The sequence below is a fragment of the Haliaeetus leucocephalus genome, unplaced genomic scaffold (genome assembly GCF_000737465.1).
Source record: "Haliaeetus leucocephalus isolate CR32 unplaced genomic scaffold, Haliaeetus_leucocephalus-4.0 Scaffold1, whole genome shotgun sequence".
NCBI lineage: Eukaryota > Metazoa > Chordata > Aves > Accipitriformes > Accipitridae > Haliaeetus > Haliaeetus leucocephalus.
In genome coordinates this window covers 7,146,873-7,161,070 of record NW_010972437.1, presented here as the reverse complement: position 1 = coordinate 7,161,070, position 14,198 = coordinate 7,146,873, and the positions used below count along the sequence as shown (strand labels likewise).

General features: G+C 42.4%; 1 protein-coding gene across 3 annotated transcripts in view; it reads left to right on the top strand.

The window, feature by feature from the left end:
• The window catches only part of ABI2 (abl-interactor 2), a 70,564-nt gene extending 57,243 nt beyond the window's left edge, over positions 1-13,321 (top strand). For 2 of the 3 annotated variants that reach the window (XM_010565422.1, XM_010565411.1), the window contains exons 8-10: positions 3,020-3,106; positions 3,432-3,605; positions 8,945-13,321. In XM_010565422.1, the coding sequence (XP_010563724.1) occupies positions 3,020-3,106; positions 3,432-3,605; positions 8,945-9,120 (437 nt within the window). In that variant the 3' untranslated portion in view covers positions 9,121-13,321. The remainder of the gene's footprint in view (positions 1-3,019; positions 3,107-3,431; positions 3,606-8,944) is intronic. The other variant, XM_010565431.1, reaches the window with a different exon arrangement.
• Positions 13,322-14,198: the final 877 nt, after the last annotated feature.

The window sequence follows — 14,198 nt, the reverse complement described above, 5'->3', positions numbered from 1 at the left end:
ATTAGTCACTTGAGCTGTAAATCACAAAAAAAATAGTTCAATTATACTGGCATACTTGATACAACATAAATAAGCGGTTGTAGTAAGAGGCTTTTTTTAATGTACCTAGCAGAATACAGAATTTATTAGCTTTGCAGTTATACTAAAGCAAGTTTTTTTTGGCCTGTACCTTGAGAGGAGAGGATGCTCAAGCATGCATAATTGATGGAAGACCCTAAGAACAGAGGGACTGTTGTGTCTGTAAGGAGCAGGGTTAGTCGTGATAGGTCTTCTTGGCATTCCTGAAGAGAGGGAGAAAACACAAACTTAAGAGGTGAAAAAGAGACCTTACAACAGGCAGAGGGGTGTGCCAGCTATGGCTTGTTCATCTTTGCAGGCTGTCTGGCAACAAAGCAGTACTGTTTTTTCCACTTCCATTTTTTAGTATGTTGGCATAGTCATTTTTGTTTATTCACTTCACAGGAGGATTAAAGATACATGCCTTGCCCTGTTCTTTTGAATGCCACTTCTAAGATAATATAATTTCTCTACTTCATGGTGAGACCTTTTTAACAACTGAAAATAAAATACTAAGACATGCAGACCTTAAGTGATCTCAGCATATGTCTGTCCCAAAGCCACTCTTGCCAGCCATGCCACCTAACAAGTGTTTTAACTTTGCAACCTTAGATACCAGTATCTAAGCAGTATAGAGCTTAGCACAGGCTAAAAACCCTGTGGGAGAAACTGGGCAAGTATTGAGATGGTGGTCTGCACTACACACTATTTGTATAGCTGAATTCTTACCAGGCTGAAGCAATCTGATGGAAGGTGCTCTTGAGCCTTTCTGAATTAATTTACAGCAACTGTGTCGATGAACTCTTAATCTACCAATGGTCTACATGGAAGGAAGCTGGGAGGGAACTTTTAAGCTGGTATTTATCTCATGTTTTGAGACAGCAGAGGTACAGTGAAGTTCTTGCGATGCACTTTATAAACAAAGTCATTATTAATAAAGTATTTATTGTATTGGCTCCTAAAGGTCAAAACTAGCTTAGAGTCATTATTATCATATGGAGACAATATGATATAATAGTCCCAGCAGTGTACATAAACTGAAGCACAAACCAGATGTTTAAGATAAACAAGAAATGATGTCAGCTAGTGTTAGCATCACCATTTTGATTAAACTACACAATCCAAACTAAACTAAGGGATTTTTTTGCATTTGCTTGGAGTACTTGTCTTGAGTGATTTATTTTTCTACATGGAAAGCCTCGTTATTTCTTTTGAAGAAATATATATAGCACACAAACAAAGTACACTGAAGGGACCTAGGAAACTGAAGCTAGTCTCCTATGAGAGACATGAATTGTATGAATCCATATGATGTTGAACAGAGGAAACATTTTGAAACTGAACATTTTTATAGCCTATATAGTTAAAAAGGCAGGGACTTCATAATTGCATAAGAATGCTGAATTCATGAATATTACTGCATTTCAGTAGGACTTCAAGTTCCCTTTTCCTGCTTTGAAAAAATGCAAGACCAAATCTTTTTCCAGCTACTGTGGTTACACTTGAAGGAATAAATACTCTCAGAGGCCATGTCATTCAAGTCAAAGAAGCTGTAATTAGAAAGGTATTTCAGTTTTTCTCAAGAAGTATCAATTAAATGGTGAGATAATGGAGCTTGCTTCATATGGAGGTACAAGGATATTTTTGCAACAAAAAGGATGGTTGCTCTGTTGGTTTTTTTTTTGTTTGGGGTGTGTGGTTGTGAAAGGAATGTGAGTGACAGAAGAAATTCAAAGCACTTCAGATAATAGTTACTGAAATAAGCAAACAGAAAAAATTTTGACACGAGCTTTAAATGCTGTAGAGTTCTTTTCATTTGCTATGGTGATGTGAATTAATTTTGAAAAATACTACATCATACCTGGCCATGTTCTTACCAGCTCTAGAAGTAGTCTGATATTTATTTAGTTCTTTTCTGCAAGCTAACTAAATGTACTGGTACATGAAATGTAGACCTTTTTCCCTCATTCTTTTGGACATGACTAAATGTATGCCACTACTAACAAGAACATTACTTAGTTGTGCTCTTCCTGAGGTGTGCTTTCTGAAGAATAATGTTGTAACTTGCTTTAAGAATATTACTGCATTACTCTTGCAAAGTGGTACTAAAATTAGATAAAACTACTTAACTATTTTTTAAACTTAAATAGATAACTGAAACTTTCATTCCTAGCTTAAACCACAGTTCAGTGTTACTCTCAGCCATCTGCAAATGTTGTATCTTCTTTAAATGTGAATTCACATGTATTGTACAAAGACAGCTCTTCTGGTACCAGTAAAAGAGTTGTTCAGAGTTCAGTGCAGTGGTCTGCAAAATCAGGTGGGAAGGAAATGAGACAGCACATCTGGAATAGGCCCTGTTGTTCAGCAGCAGCACAGTGTGCTTTTTTCTACCAATGAGGTCAGAAGTCCCTGTCTTCCAAGTATGCTCAGTTCTCAAAGGCGTCTTTTTCTGTTTTGCCTAAAATAGCTGCCTCATTTGATGGGGTTTTTTGACCTACATTTTGGAGAAAACTAGTTATATCAATTGTCATTACTAAGACTTCATGGATGCTGTTAAAGAAGTCACCTCTATAAATATCAATTTGATTTGAAAGGTGGAGGATTATAGGGAGAGAATCCTCTTGATACATTTGTTAGGTCTCTTCACAAAGTGCTATATTGCTGTAGTAATAAACTTCCAACTTAAGGGCATCTCATAGATCAGAAAAATACTTCAGCATGGGTTCTTAATCTTATGAAAAAGAGCTGAGTTGGAAATTTTAAAAATTGAGAAATCTTGAAGTAAGGATTAGGAATATGCTTAAACCACCTGAGCCATTTTTCTTTGAATGTCAGCCTTTTTATCTCAGCTTCTTGGCAGACTGCTACACTGTCTGAGCGGTGATGATGTCTACTTTCCTGTTTGCTGCTTTGTTGTGTTTCTAACTGAATGCCTCTCTCTTTTTAATTTCTGTGGCAGCATCCCTTGCTCCTCCTCCCCCCTCCATCCTACAGGTAACTCCACAGTTACCACTAATGGGATTTGTGGCCAGAGTTCAAGAAAACAGTAAGTTTGCTGCTTCCTTGTGCTATGATTTATTACTGGATGTGGCTTTTGTTTTGAGTGGATGAAAGATTTGCCTATATATAGCCAGAATTCTGCCTTCTCTACTGCCTCTGCAAGTTTGTCTGAAATTGTGAAGGGAGGGAAAAGGAAGTATTTTTATTGGAGGAATCTGATCCTTCCTTCTCTGAATTTTATTGGCTCTAGTGCACTTTCACAAGCTCTAACTGTTGGTCCCAGTGCAACTAATTGGGATAGGGAGTATTACTTCAACCTGCTACCATGGTTCTAGAGACATTTGCATGGTTACACTATTGCTTATTTTCAGTTTCAGACACTCCTCCCCCGCCACCACCTGTGGACGAGCCAGTGTTTGATGAATCTCCACCTCCACCACCACCTCCAGAAGATTATGAGGAGGAGGAAGCAGCTGTGGTGGAGTACAGTGATCCATATGCTGAGGAGGACCCTCCTTGGGCACCAAGGACCTACTTAGAAAAGGGTAGGTTTAGAGCTAGTAGAGATGGTAGGGTCATGTTTGTAACAACATTCTGTATAAGCTCCTGCCATCCTGCTTTGGACGTGGAGTCTGCCTGGACTCCTTTGTAACCAGTATTTGGTATTGTGATAGAGGTGCTCCTCTAAATGGCAACTTAGAAGAGTAGCTTAATTTTTGTTCTTTGAGTCTGAGTCTTTTGCCCCTTTCTCCACAAAGGGAGAGCGGGCTAATTACGTATTTTTTAAATCCTCTGTAATCTACTTGAGACTCCCTTTTCAGTAGTCTGCTTAATCCTAATAATCAAACGTATACAAAGTCAAAGATGAATGAATCGGTGCTGCAGTTGCACTTGAACTTTGAACGTATGGGTGCATCTGGAGAAGTGCTGCAATGTGTGTTTGGGGCTCTGGAAGCTGCAGTGCTGTACCAATGTGGGACTGTGCTAAGCTAAAAAGTGCTGGGTCTGTGTAGGACTGACTAACTGAGGCATTGCTGCATGGCTGCATCTAGATGTCTTCCAGTTCTGAAGTAGATGTGTGGAAACATGCTGGATTAAAACTACAGGTAAAATAAACTGAGCAGGTAAATGGCTTAGGGGCACTTGAATATAAAAAATCTACTGCCCTGTGTTCTTCTCTGAAACAGGGTCACGTACCTCTTAGTAATAAGGTGATATAAAATCTAATGTTGCAAAGTAACCAGGCATCTCAGCTGAGTGACTGTTAGAAACATTCAGTCTGCATCAGGGAAAAAAATTCAAGAATGCCACAAAGATAAACCCAGTGCAGGATTTCAGGGGAGGAAAAAAAAAAAAGAGATGGAAGAGGCACTTTCTGCCAACTCCAGCCCAAAGAAAATACTACTGTTCCTGAGGGAAATAGAGGAATATGTGGGAGTTTTTTTGTTACTCCCCCACCCTCCATCTAGCTGGTGTAAGTGTTTAGTGCAAGGAGTACCCAAGCTTTGCTGACAAGCTGAGACCATTTGTTGGACAAAGTGCCTGACTTGCAGGGTGTTTACATGACTTGCTTTATCTATTGACCTCTCCACACCTCTGATTGACAGCAAGTGTCACTAGTATTCTGTTGATGCACACAGGCTCTTTGTTTGATTAAAAGTTGCTTCAGCTTATTCTTGTCAGGGAAGCTTATTTCCATGAGGGCGGACAGGAAAAAAGGGATCTCATACAAAGTACTTCTCTTGCTGTGCAGTTTGGAGGTTATTCCTGATTATTGATATTACTGACCTAGCTTCACGAAATCAGGTTTTGGAGTGGAGTGGGGTTCCTGATGCTGCAGTTCTTTCTTCGGGAGAGGATGGCAAATTTCTTCAGGTTGGGACCAGTACAGCTAGTTTCAGCAAATACTGGATGTGCTACATTACTTGATGAACTTCTCCTTACCAGGCAGTTCTGAGAATGCACAGTATGTGCTCAGTTTCATTATGTTTGATGCATTTTGTGCTGGATGAAGATTGCAGGCATGTTCCTTTTTGATAGGAGAGTGAGTTTCAATATTTTTCTCTGTATTTTTCCAGGCATAAGATACTCTTTAGCCTAATTCTACATTCATACCACTATCTTTGTTATGTTTCTGCTATTCCTGCCACCTGGCCCTCAGCAAATCTGCAGTGGCATTTGAGCTAGGAGCAAAAGAGAAGAAATTGGACCCTGATGTGCATTGTCTGTTTATAGTGTCTCATACTAATGCAGTGGGGCGGGGGGTGGTGGTGTTTGTGGGGAAGAGAAGCCACAAAATCACGTGGCATGTGGCCTGGGAAAACAAATTTCTATTTGAAGAAATAATGACATTTGACTTATAGCATGTCGTTCTGATCTGCTTTTCCGCATGACTTCTATGAGCTTGTGAACTAAAATAATTTATATAGGTGCACATATGCACAGATCTGTTCCATCTCTGCAGGCAGTCCAGGCACTTGTAGTTTGATATTTACAGGAAAAATCACGTGGGATAGCAAAAACTGTAATTGGAGTCTTTAAAGGTAAGCTGGAGAAAGTCAGGCTTTTAGTCAGGACATTTTTCCTGTAGAAAAGCAGAAGTATAGGAAACCAAACATTCTCTTGTATTGATAAAGAGTGTCATGCAAAAACATAATTTTTATCTTTATTTTGAAAACTAGATGACTAAAACATCTAAAAGGTTATTCTGTTCTTAGAAACTCTCATAAAAGTAATAAAAAATTAAAGTGCTTACAAGATATGAAGAACTGTTAAATAGTAGGTTTTGGATACCAGAAAAATTACATACTGACATAGGTCTGGATTCTGTTGTAGTTTTATGAATAGCTCTACTTATATTCAGCCCGTGTCTTAAGATTTGACTGCTTTGCTGGAGTTGGGAAAGAAGTGCTTGGATGGGATTTTTTTTTTTTATGTAGCAAACAAGCTTTAAAGTTAATGAAAAGCCCCATGCTAAAAGAGGACTTTCAGACTCAAAGAATGTGTATATTTATCCTGCTGTGAACTAATAATGCTTTATCTTCTGCAAAATAATTATTCCTATGGCAACTCCTTAAGTTCCTATAAAGAGTACTCTGTGCCACATGATTCCAAGTGGAGAAAACTGATGGAAGGAAATGGCTGTTGAAACACTATTACCCCCCAAAAGTAGAGTAGCAATTCCTAGGATTTGTGCTGCTTCTTGTGGTATGACTGCTCACTTATATAAGTTCATGTGAAAGCATTTCTAGTAGGACTGGTGTAGATAACCTTTGCAAAAGTGAGAATGTGGAACCTGGGACACCCAAGGAGGTGTCAGATACAGAGGGTTGCTATATATTGAGATGGGATTCAGTATGATCCTGTTCAGTAAAGGGGTCATGCAGTGTGGGAGGTGTATTTAATATTAAGACATGCTCTAACCTACAGCTGAGGAAGGAAGTGAATACCAGATCCATTTTGAACAGGTGGAGAAACTCTTAGGGAGTTACAGTACTGGGGATGTTGAACTTGAGGACACTACCACATGGCTGTAATAGCAACAGCCAGCCTGCAATGTCCAGGAAAGCGCACTACAGTTTTCCATTGAACTGTGTGTCTGGGTGCGTGGCATGAAAAGGTAAGAAAACGTCCCAACTTTGCAAATCAGATGAACAGAAATGGGTATCCAGAAGCAAAAATTGCCCTCATACCACATGGAGAAAGTGTGTGGTCACAGCTATCAGATTTCAGTTGGATAATCAGTCTGGCCTACATTTGTGGTCAGTTTGACGTAACAGAGTTCAGCCAAACTCTATGTAATTGTCAAAGAATGAAAGATCACTGATTGGAAGAATATCAACCTAAATGAGTAATGCTGTTTTTTGTATCTGCATTGAAATGTGTTCAGATAGAAACTAAAAGAGGTTCTAGCTCAGTCTTGCAGGGAAGGATGCCACCTCCCAAGTCAGTATTGCTGCTTCCTGTCTCATCTGGAGCCTTTTTTGCAATACTGGCCTGGGATCCTGGTAACTGGTGGTATGTGACAAGCTCACAGCTTGAACTGGTGGGACTACAGACAGAAGGTTTAAACAACCTTTTAGAGAGAACAACGTTGCCAGTACAAAAGTAACATGCAGGAGGAGGAAGCAATGGTTATGTAAAAACAAAGTCAGGCTTCCGGTAAATTTTTAAGAGGCTTAACAAGATGCGAATTTTCATCACAAATTTAGGGAAGAGTTTCCTACTTGTGATCACAAAATAATGAATCCATTCAGTATCAGAAGGGACTAGAGTACACTCAAAAATGAGAAAGAAAGGAATTAGAAGTTACCGTGATCCTTGGATTATTATTATTATCAAGAGAATGAAGAACAACAGCACAGTGACTCTAGGAAGAAATGTTTTAAAATAAACAGGTATAGAAGGCAGTTAAAAAGGAATTTTGAAGGACTTCAATTGAATGTATCACATGTTCATGTAGTGACTTCTCTTTTTCAAGCTAAATATTTACTCATTTCTCCATTTGTGTTTTGTTTTCTTAGAATGATACATCTAAAACTAGTTAGAATGAGTTACTTAACAACTGTGCTGGTGTAAGTGTAGAGCCAGCAATATGTGTGCTTTAAATATGCTGTGGTCAAATGACACAAATCTCCTGTTTGGGAGATTTATTAAAAAAAAAAACCCAAACCACAAAAAACCTCTGTACATACTCTGATTCTCCACTGGGATTGATTTGTGTATTTTACTTTATTAAGCTCTTCAGGATCCAGGTTTCCCTAGTAAATATTTGTATTGATTCCTTTGCTCCCTTCAAAAGGAAATGACCTCTTTTCTTTTGAAAAGAATGATTTTAGTAGGGCTCTTCGACACTGTGCTCATGAACACATGCTGTTATTTTTTTCTCCTTGCTTTGGTTTAGATTATCTTCCCTTCTATCCCCAGTGCAAGATTTTAGGATGCCTGTCCAACATCCATTTTGTTTCAATGGCAGCACTGCGTGTTTCATTGCCAAGTGCTCAAAGCAGTGACTGATGCTATTTGTTAAAGTATTCAGAGTCTGGCATAGCTCATTTTCTGTATGGAACACATAATGATAGGACTGAGAATGGAAAAACATACCAAGTTCATGTCTATTTTCTGCCATTTCTGGACAGTGCTCTCTCTAATGTTTGCCAGTGCTTTGTCCCATTTGTTTGACTTTCCTAGCAGCTTTTGTGCCTTCAGTAAAATATTCTGCATCTGTAAGAAAAACGTCCTGATACAGTAGGTGTACGTTTTGTTTCAGAGAACTACCTTACTTATTTCCTCGCTCCTAACTGGGATTCAACCTTGGCACTGTATACCGTGGGAGTGACTTCTAGCTACTGGGGCTGCACATATGCATTTTACAGATTTAAATGTGGAGGTAGCTAAGGTAGATGGAAGTCTGGGACATTAGCCTTGGCTCATTCTTCTTGTCATCTGAAGAGAGCTCTTATTACTCTCCCTCTTCCATGTTTTCTGCTGACTTAGTTGTGCAGAGATCTGGTTTAGAATATATACCCACTACATGAATCTTAGAGTAGGTCTGAGTGGTCATAGCTATGGGGATTACATCCACCTCTTTGTATCATTCCACATCAAAAGTTTATCATATATTTGTAAACATTTCCTCTGGTGGGTCTGGAAATAGTAAGAATAGAAGAGTTAAAGTAGTCCTGGCTCATGTGCTTCACAGCATGAACTCTTACAAAGGGGGTTGGAAGAAACTGCCCCTCTCAGCAGGTCATTCTGCACACACAGGGGTAAGGTAGTACAGTTCTCTGAGATGCCTCAAACATGGAGAACTTTGTATGAGGTAGGTTGATTTTCCTCCTCCTCCCTGTACCTCTCCTAACAGTCATGCTCTGTTCTTTCCTAGTGGTGGCAATCTATGACTACACGAAGGACAAAGAAGATGAGCTCTCCTTTCAGGAAGGTGCCATCATTTATGTCATCAAGAAAAATGATGACGGCTGGTATGAGGGGGTCATGAATGGAGTGACGGGGCTCTTCCCAGGGAACTATGTGGAGTCAATCATGCATTACTCGGAGTGAAGACTAGAGGACAGAACACTGCATCTCCTGCTGCAGGAGCTGTCAGGGCTTCCCAGTTCTCCAACAGCCTCTGGGGCCCCATCCAGTGTAACCGAATGAAGGATAATTGTAACGACCACTCTTTTGGGTTTGGTTCTCCCCCCCCCCCCCCCCTTATAAAACAATAGTGATTTGAGTTGTTTGAACAAATGGCTCTTCCGGCTGCCAGCAGAGGCTATCCTGAGCCATCTGAAGTTGAATTAAGCTGACCCATTCAGATGTAACAAACTCGAGTAGCTGATACTTTACTCGAATTCTGACTTCTTCTGACAGGCTTTGGGATCTGTCTCAGGAATCCTGTGTGCCCTTGTGGTACTACCCTTGGCAGCAGTGCCTGGCGCTTGGAATGTCCTGGATGCTTGCAGTGAAGGGTTACTGGCCAGCGGACACCCCTCCTGTTTCTACACTACACTCCTGTGCAGCTGGAAGAACAGATGTGTGCTAGCTACACTGGGATTTCTACACAGAGCTGTTCCTGTAACTGACTTCCAGATAGTTGGATACATCTTTAGCATAAACACTTCTGCAGCTGCTCTGCACATGTAGGCTGACCACAGGGGCACACAGAGCTGGCTTTCATTCACTCACCTTTCAGTTTAGACAATTAAGATGGCTGCAGCCCAGAGGACCCCCACTCCTGTTTCCTCATCTTTTGAACACCACAGATTTGTTTTGTGTTCTGCACTGATGTAAATGTGCTCTTCTCTGCAGTGAGCTGGTTTAAACAGAACTCACAGGTGCCATTGATGGTGAAGGCAAAACAAAGTTTACAGGTCCTCCTGGGGTCTGAGGATAAACTCTAGGGGCTGTGATCTAAGGTTCAAATCTACTCACACCTGCTTGCACTAGAGAAACTTACCCCCAGCTTTAGTCTTATGCACAATATAACCTTAAAAATTCAATCAGGTATTGTAAATTGGCTATTTTGTACTGGATGACTAGATTTGCATATGTACTGTGAGAGCCCTGTGCAGAGGCAGGACAAACGGCAATTGTCGTCTTCATGTCTGTTGCCAAAATCTCTTCAGTGGAAGTAAAAAGGGCTGTTGTGCGTACTGGTTTCCCATGGAAATCCAAGCAGTAACTAGTAGTAGTCCTAGCTCTTCCCCCAGCCCTCTCCATGGTTTATTATAAAGAAATAGATATTTTGAGCTGTACTGGTGGATCTGGGGTGGAGTAATACCAAGTGAAGGCTCTGTAGCCCTGTGTGTTGATAGTTTGCTTTTTAATCTAGTCTCGGTTAAAAATGCTGCACAGTGATTCTGCCTAGCAGATCGGTGTAAAGTGATGGCTGTACTAGTCTGCCCTTAGGTAGGACTAAATGTTATCTTTGGGTAAATGTCATGCATTAACAGAGTGAACTGATTAAACCTCCTGTTGCAGTCCTGTTAGCCTGCCAATTGAGCTGACCCTGTATTGTGAGAGCCTCCTGGGCCAGGGCATCTTCCCAGACAACTTTTGTCTTGTCACCTGGCCGGGTTCCAGCTGGTACCAACAGTAGCTTGTCAAAGGCAAGACAATGCTGCAGCTGTCTTCTGAGGCCCGTGTGTAAAACAGAGCAGCGCACAAGAGAGCACTACCGGGGCTGGGTTTGTGATGGTATTGGCAACGGTACAGGTAATTGACCCAATCCCCTTGCTTGGTAATTGGTGCAATATCAGGATGGAGATGCGGGTTTGGTGCAAACCTGGGCAGGGAGGCGCCATAGCTGCTCAAGAGGGAGGAAAGAGGAGACAAACAGGTGAGGTGGGTTTGTGGGATACGGATGAATGTGATCACCCACTGTGAGCTTGTGGAAGAGTGCGTTAACTCATGTGACTGAGCATAAGGAACTAGTTTGGTTGAAGCCTACAGGAGGTACAACTTTGAAGAAACTGGTGCGAACATAAGTTACTTCCTCCCCTGCTCAATCCACAGCTCTGTCACCAAGACACGGTTGTCTTCTTTCTGGAAGCTGACAGCATTACCGTTTGGGATGAGTGTTAATCAGAACAGATACTCTTCTACCTTCCTCTGGGAAAATGTTGGTCTTGCAGCAAGACTAACAGCAGCAGCTATGTTTGGTTCCCTCAGCCCATCATTTCTCTGGGAGCAAGCCTAGAAAAAACACTGGTTGTGCAGTCACTGGCATGACCGTTTCTAGTGTCATAGGGCAGGTCTACAATTTTTTGCACAGGGAGGTGGTGCTTGCAGCCCAGCTAGTGGCCTGGGTGATTGAACAGCAGTATGCACAAGCCTTTGGTGCGCACAGGGTGACTTTGTTTTCTGGGACTATCGGAGCTTTCCTGGGTTTTTCTTGCCCTGGGTATGTTTGTGGTAAAGACTGAGCACAGGGTGCTCAAATGCATCAAGTTATGGCAGCTTAGTGAGCTAGTAAATGAGAGCCAAACCTCTCTCCCTGTGCACCCATGCTCCAGCTGGGAGGTCATGCATTAGTGAAATGTGTAAAAGCATGCACTTGAATACTTCTGACAGGCGGGTGGGGATTGTGTGTGATACACACCCATGTCCTTAATCTTCATTCAGCTGGTTGTTCATCTTGCAAGTTTTCCGTGTTGCGAGAGCAGAGCAGTGTGAACTCTAGGATGTGCTGAATGCTTGCCAGAGCTCAGTACAGAAATGAGGCTGCAAAACCTTGGAAGTGGAATGCGTGAAGCTCCTTTAAAGAACTGGCGCTGGTCTTACGGGCCAGGGGTTAGTTTGGTCCCTGCTGATAGCATGTGGAATTATTTATACTGCAAGAGCTGCTGTGGATGGAATTTTTGGGTCACCTCCTGCTGGTTTTTATGCTTTATTATGCAGTACTGATGTAAAGAAATTTGTTGAGTTTTATGCATATTTTTTATTTTGTACAGATTTTAATTTTGTGGCTCATTCGGGGATGATGTGATGTAATGGTCATAGACGAGGCCAAGGTAAACAGTCTTTGTATATTAATGTTACACAGATTGCATGCTAGTGAAGTCAGTGAGGGTTGTGTTTCCAGTTTTGTCCCATGTACTTCTCCTTCTCCAAAACCTACTCCTCCCACCCCTTTTTAATTTACATGTTTACTTTAAAAGGGGTGGAGAATGGGGCTGCGAAGAAACACCTCAGTATTTCAAGTAGATGCACAACATCTCTTCACTGAGTTCTGCTGCCACAGCTGAAGGTGTTCGGCATCACAGGCTGTTGAATCAGCAGTGTGTATGCATGAGAGAGAGGTGGGGGAAGGAGACACTCCAGAATAGCCCAAAGAGTGCTGCTGTATGGCCAGAATGAGTATGTTTCTCCCTTTGTGAGAGCTGCCTTAGCCCAGCCAGCTGTTTTCACTGTGCACAGAAATCAGTCAGCATCCTCTAGTGGTGTAGTTTTGCCTTGGTTTGCTGTATCAGAGATTTCTTCCTTGCTTTTGGCCCCAGGTACAAAGCTATTAACTACAGCTGCCTCTCCACCATGTGCCTGTGTGAGAAGAGGTCCAACCAAGTCTGTCCCCATCTAGTGCTGAAGCGGGTTATTTTGGTGCCTTCCAGCCTAAGAGAGACGGCTGAGGTTGCATGTGTCTCACCCATCTCTCCCCTCCACCTCCTTTCTCCCTCCCCCCCCCCAAAATTGATGTTGTTTATCTCGCTGGCTGTTGCAGCAGAGGGCTGAGAGGGGCAGGAGGGGCCAGCAGCAAATTTTATGCTTGAAGATCCTGATGGTGTGCCTGAAGACTTGCTGCCTTGACTGGTGAGACACAGGCAGACACTGATGTGCTGAAGAACCATTGGTCTCACTGGAGGATAAGAAAGAGGTGTGGCATGACTCTGGGGTAGATGGCAGAGCTTGGTGTGTGTTACCAGGAGGCTGACCACGTTCCTGGGACTTGGCTTGTCCTTGTGATTAGTTGAGTTGGGTGTTCTGAAAGTGGCTGGAGATTGCTGCTGGTTTGAACCACAGCTCCCCAGTGGTCTGTGGCTGGGTGGCTTACCAGTGGGTGCCAGGAAGGCTTAGACCCAGCTAGTTCTTGCTAGAGCAGTTTGTTCTCCTTTCACAGCTCCTGGGCCTTTTCTTTCTTTGCTGCCAAGGGTTCTTGGTGACAGCCAAAGATGACACTGGCAGCAATGCAGCTTCTGAAAAGTGGCACGTCTATCATCTAAGGTGTTTCAGTTGATCATGAAGAGAAAGCGACGCAGCAGGAGGACTGCAGAGGGTAGGCTGCCTGCCTGGTGTGTACGTGCGAGTTGTTGACTAGAGGTGCAGGAGGGTTGTGCACTGATAGAAACTGTTGTGCTTCTGTGGCATCTCCCACGTCTGCTTGATGGTGACTTACATGCTGTGCTCTTCCCAGCAACTTCCCCCACTTCCTAGCAAGCGCTGCAGATGTGCCTCTCTGCTGGAAATGAGCACTCTTTTTATTAGTTGTGTCTCTGGGCTTCAGGCACAAAGCAAAAGCAAAACTTTACTGTTTTCCTGTCTGGAAAGGATGGGACTTTGTGCGGGTTAGTAAACTGGGAGCATTTACAGGGCTTCTCCTCCCAGAGGTGGGACAGAACATCTTGCAAAACAGTTAGCATCTGTATTCTCTTCAGGGCAAGTTGTTGGAAGCTGCTAGAGGATGCTCTTGGAAAGAGCGTGGTGCTGTGCCTCCTACTGAGAGTGGTACTTGCAGTGGGAGTATAGAGAGTCACTGATTGAGCACAGCAGCAGTTTGGGAAGCATTACAAACCCTCTGCAGAGACTTCAGTTCCTATGTATGTCAACAACAGTGTCAGTGAGAAATGTACAGCAGTGTTGCATTCACTAAGGCGGCAAGTACCCTAATCTCTAGAGACAGTGGTGGTATAAACTGAGCAGTAGCGGTAGATGATGGGCTATAGCTTATGGGGCACCACTTGCAAGAATTCACTGTGCTTACAGGTCTGTTCACCTTCCCTACCTTTTGGCATCTCTCAGTATTAGGCACTGCCACAGTTTGTCGATAAAATGGTATTTACGCAGAGGTCAGAATAGTGCAAGAAGGGAACAGTTTGTGAGTTTTTGTTTTGGTTTGTTTTTCCCACCCCCCCCCAGGGCCC